General features: G+C 54.4%; 1 protein-coding gene across 1 annotated transcript in view; it reads right to left on the bottom strand.

Moving 5' to 3' along the window:
* The window catches only part of LOC103778309 (cytochrome P450 26B1), a gene marked incomplete at its 5' end in the record, with an annotated part of 4,177 nt that extends 198 nt beyond the window's left edge, over positions 1-3,979 (bottom strand). Inside the window, 4 exons of the mRNA XM_008945890.1 lie at positions 3-178; positions 1,198-1,479; positions 2,175-2,330; positions 3,704-3,979. Coding sequence (XP_008944138.1) covers positions 3-178; positions 1,198-1,479; positions 2,175-2,330; positions 3,704-3,979 — 890 coding nt within the window. The remainder of the gene's footprint in view (positions 1-2; positions 179-1,197; positions 1,480-2,174; positions 2,331-3,703) is intronic.
* Between the last annotated feature and the right edge of the window lie 511 nt (positions 3,980-4,490).

Genomic DNA, 4,490 nt, shown 5'->3' on the forward strand with positions numbered 1-4,490 from the left:
GACAGGTCCGTACGCCTCCTCCGAAGGGGAGGTAGTGGAACCTGCCGTCCTTGTCTTCGCTTCGACCCTGCCCGAAGCGGTCGGGGTCGAAGATGTCCACGTCCTTGAAGACGGGGGCGGTGTCGTGGGTGTCCCGGATGCTGTACATCACGCTCCAGCCTTTGGGGATCTGGAAACCCTGCGGAGGAGAGGGAAGGGGTGGAGAGAAAACCAGAGCGAGTCAACCCTACTGTAAAGAGAGAGGGAGGATAAAGTATTTGACCCGACAGTGTTGGGTTAACGGTTGGACTTGATGATCTAAAAGGTCTCTTCCAACCAAAAGGATTCTATGATTCTATAAAGCCATTTTGCTTCTTCTGCTTTTCCCCATTTCCTACAGGTTTATTACTTGAGCGTGATGCAGATTTAAAAGAAACCCAGCGAGCACAGCACAAAGGGCTGGGAGATGGGAATTCCCAGGTTTATTCCTGCCTCCATCCCAGGAACCCGACGGGTGATCCGTTGCTATTTATTTGCTCTGCGGTCGCTGGCAGGAGTCGCCTCCCAGGAGCCCCGTGGTGCTCGACGGCCGCCGAGCAGAGGGAAGCAGCTTTCCTCCTGCCCGTGCCGTGCCCCACACGCCGGCCAACCCTCCCCAGAGCATCCCAGGGCTTTGCTCACACCCCGCCGCCTGTCAGCCCCACGCCCCCCACGCACATGTCAGGGCCTGGCCGATGAGAAACGGGGCGGATTTATCATCCCCTGAGCACTTTAAAAGGTTTCCGACTCAAATCATTACATTAGGAGGATTTACAGCGACAAGCCAGGTCTCAAGATTTTGTTTTGCTAAGTAGGAAATTCCAGCCACGGCGGTGAGTAATCCTCCTGTCAGCCAGCAGCCTGGAGATGCCCTTTGCAGTAAACGTTTCCCTTGTCACACCCCAGTTCGGATTTTGGCGTCAACCATTGTCACGAGTTGCTCTTTGATGCATCACGCCTGTCTCCTCTCTGACAGCTCGAGCGCATCCCTTCCCCACCACGGGCCAGATCCCATCACCCTCCTCTGAACCCAGAGCGATTCCATCATCAGCAGGACCTAATTTGGCCTCCCTGAGGTTTCACCACAGCCAGGCTCAAGCGAGCTCTGCAACAACACGCAAAGAGCCGTTCTGGGAAGCTCCCAGTGCAGCCACACCCCGGAGAGGTGCCGATACTCACGTCCAGCTCGAAGGTCTGCAGCACCGTCCGGTACCCCCCGGAGATGGGGGTGAAGAGGCGAAGCACCTCCTTGATGACACAGTCCAGGTAGTGGAGGCTGCTGATGTTGTCGAGGCGCAGGGAGCCCTCGCAGATGCAGCCGTTGTGGAGGATGCCCTTGCTGCGCAGCTCCTCCCGCAGCTTCTCCAGGACCCGGGGGTGTTTGAGGAGCTGCATGATCAGAGAGGTGCTGGCGCTGGCGGTGGTGGCGTAGGCGGCGAAGATGAGCTCCAAGGTGCCATCCTGAAAGGCCAGAGCAAAGCCAGGGTGAGACGCAGGGGATGGACAGACAGACAGAGAGGCCATCAGCCGTGGCACATCAGGGACAGGCAGTCAGGCTGCCAAGGGGCATTTTTTTCCCCCCAGCAGCTCTCTACCCTGGTCACATCTAACTGCAAGATCTCTCCTTGTGCAGGTACAGGGCTTGGAGACCTGCCACAGGGAGCTTCCCACAGAGCCTTGGAGGGTGCTGAGGAGCAGATAGGCAGAAGAAAAAGCCCTGGGGATGGCTCTTGCTAGCACACGAGGGACAAGTTATGCCATGACCCTGCTGCAGATAACCTGCTGAGGGCTCATATGCCCTGCAAAAAGAGGCATCGTAAAACTAGATGGGTCAACAGATGAAGCAGGTCAAGGCTGAACATTTCACCAATCTATATGGTCTTTTGGTATTTCCAGGAAAAGTTTTTTAGAAAGGGCTGAGCATGATATGCAAATAAACACGACCCATAGGAAAGCAACTGGCTTCTTGGCACCATAATCCACCAGACCAGGATTCACCAGCAGCTCCAACAACACATCATGGTCCTCCAGCTCTCACTGATCATCTCAGGTCTGCCCCCAAAAAAATCCTCCTTACAGCAGCTCAGGATTTGCTCTTTGGAGACCCCCTGGCCTGAGCACAGCAAAGAGAAGGTGGCCATGGGGAAGATCTTTACCTTCAGCTCCTGCATGGTCAGCTCCTTGCCGTGCTCTTTGCCGCTCTCGATCAGGATGTCCAGTGCATCAGCGTAGTCCTTGCCCTGCGTGTTCTGCAGTTTCTCCTGGATGGCTTTTTCCAGCCCCTTCTGCAGTGTCTCACGTGCCCGGATGCCCTGTGGAGCAGGAAGCCATAGAATCATAGAATCATTGTGCTTGGAAGAGACCTTTAAGATCATCCAGTCCAACCCTTCCCCCAGCCCTGCCAGGTCCCCACTGCCCCGTGTCCCTCACCCCACATCTCCACGGCTTGGAAACCCCTCCAGGGGTGGGGACTCCACCACTGCCCTGGGCAGCCTGGCACAGGCCTGGGCAACCCTCCAGGGCAAGAAATTGTTCCTCAGGGGCAACTGAAACCTCCCCTGGGGCAACTTGAGGCCCTTTCCTCTTCTCCTGTCCCTTGTTCCTTGGGAGAACAACAGCTACCTCACTCCAACCTCCTTTCAGGGAATTGTTGAGAGCCAGAAGGTCTCCCCTGAGCCTCCTTTGCTCCATCAGACCACACAGGACACAACACTAACACCAGCATCCACAACCCAGCATCCTCAGGAGCTGGAGACGTGCTCAGGACGACGTGTCTCAGTAATACAACCATGATTGAAAACACTCAAAGAGAAGTTTAAAGATGCTGAGGTTGTTCCCTGGGCAGGAGGAGCAAACTCCCAGTGGACAAGATTACAGGCAGGAGTAATCAGCACCTATGTGCAAATGATAGGTCTGATGTGGGAGCCCCAGTACTGCTCCAGTTCACAGGCCTCCAACTCACCCTGGGATCTATGGCAGTCCCTGGGAAAATTGTCTCTCAAAGGAAAGTCAATTCATCTGTGAGGATCTTCTTCCTGGGAGCCCAATGGGCTTCCCAAGAGGTTTTATCACCCGGGCTCAGTAAAGCAATTCCTACCCGAGGGCAGCTGCAACGGGTAACCTGCTGCTGGGGCTGCAAACACTTGGGCTCATTCACAGCAATAACAGAATTTGCAGTGATAATCACAGAAATAAATCTCAGAACCTCGTTTTTCTCTTACCAAAATTCCCCAGGGGAATAAAAATTTATTTTTTTTTTCCCCTACATTTTTTGTTACGTTTTCACTCTGCATCGCTCACCAGAAAAATAGAATCATTGTTGGAATTGGAAGGTCTACTGATATTTTTGTCCTGGGGATGGGAGAGAATTGACAGAAGGGTCTCACAAACAAAAAAGCAGCAAAACTGTTATCAGTGAGGGAGAATTGTGCATTAAATCTGGGCAAATTCTGTCTTCTCCCTGGCATCAGACTGGACATTCCCTAGCGCTCTAAAAACCCATGAATGGATCTTCTTCTCCACTCCACTAAAACAGGACTTAATAGCCCAAAATGGACTCAGTTCTGGAGGTCTGAGGGCGAGAAGACATCCCACCAAGAATCTATGGAGTTGAGGATTAGCCACCACACCATTAATCCCACAGTGGTGTTATCAGTTGGTGGAGGACTCAGCCCAAATCTCTTACCCGCCTGTAGCCGCTGAAGGGCAGATCCACGGGCAAGGAGAAGACATTCTCCACAAACTGCTGGTAGACCTCAAAGAGGCGGTTGAGCTCCTCGTCAGGGATGCGGAAGCCCAGCAGGACGCGGATGGCCATGCGGAAGGTGAGCTTCTGGGCCTCGTGGTAGACGTTGATGGACTCGGGGTTGCTGCTCCAGGCTCGAAGGGTGTCTTTGATCACCAGCTGGATCTTGGGGAGATAGCTCTCCAGTGCTTCATGGCTGAAGATTTTGGAGAAAACCTGGAAAAGAGAGGAAGCAGAGATTTCGATACAGCCCAAACACCCGACTCGTCGCCTTGTCTAGTAACCAGGTTCTACCCACAAAAATGGACTTCATCCAACCATCCCCCAGCACTGCCAGGTCCCCACTGCCCCGTGTCCCTCACCCCACATCTCCACGGCTTGGAAACCCCTCCAGGGGTGGAGACTCCACCACTGCCCTGGGCAGCCTGGCACAGCCCTGGACAACCTTGGAGGAGAAGTTGTTCCTCAGGTCCAACCTAAACCTCCCCTGACCTAACCTGAGGCCCGTTCTTCTTGTCTTATTGTTTGTTCCTTGGAGAAGAGCCCGATGCCACCCTGGCTCCAGCCTCCTGTCAGGAGCTGTGCAGAGCCAGAAGGTCTCCCCTGAGCCTCCTTTGCTCCAGGCTCAGCACCCCCAGCTCCCTCAGCTGCTCCTCCCCACACTTGGGCTCTAGACCCTTCCCCAGCAGCTTCGTTGCCCTTCTCTGGCCACACTCCAGCCCCTCAA

This window comes from Merops nubicus, unplaced genomic scaffold (genome assembly GCF_000691845.1).
Source record: "Merops nubicus isolate BGI_N331 unplaced genomic scaffold, ASM69184v1 scaffold3748, whole genome shotgun sequence".
In the NCBI taxonomy this organism is placed as follows: Eukaryota; Metazoa; Chordata; class Aves; order Coraciiformes; family Meropidae; genus Merops; species Merops nubicus.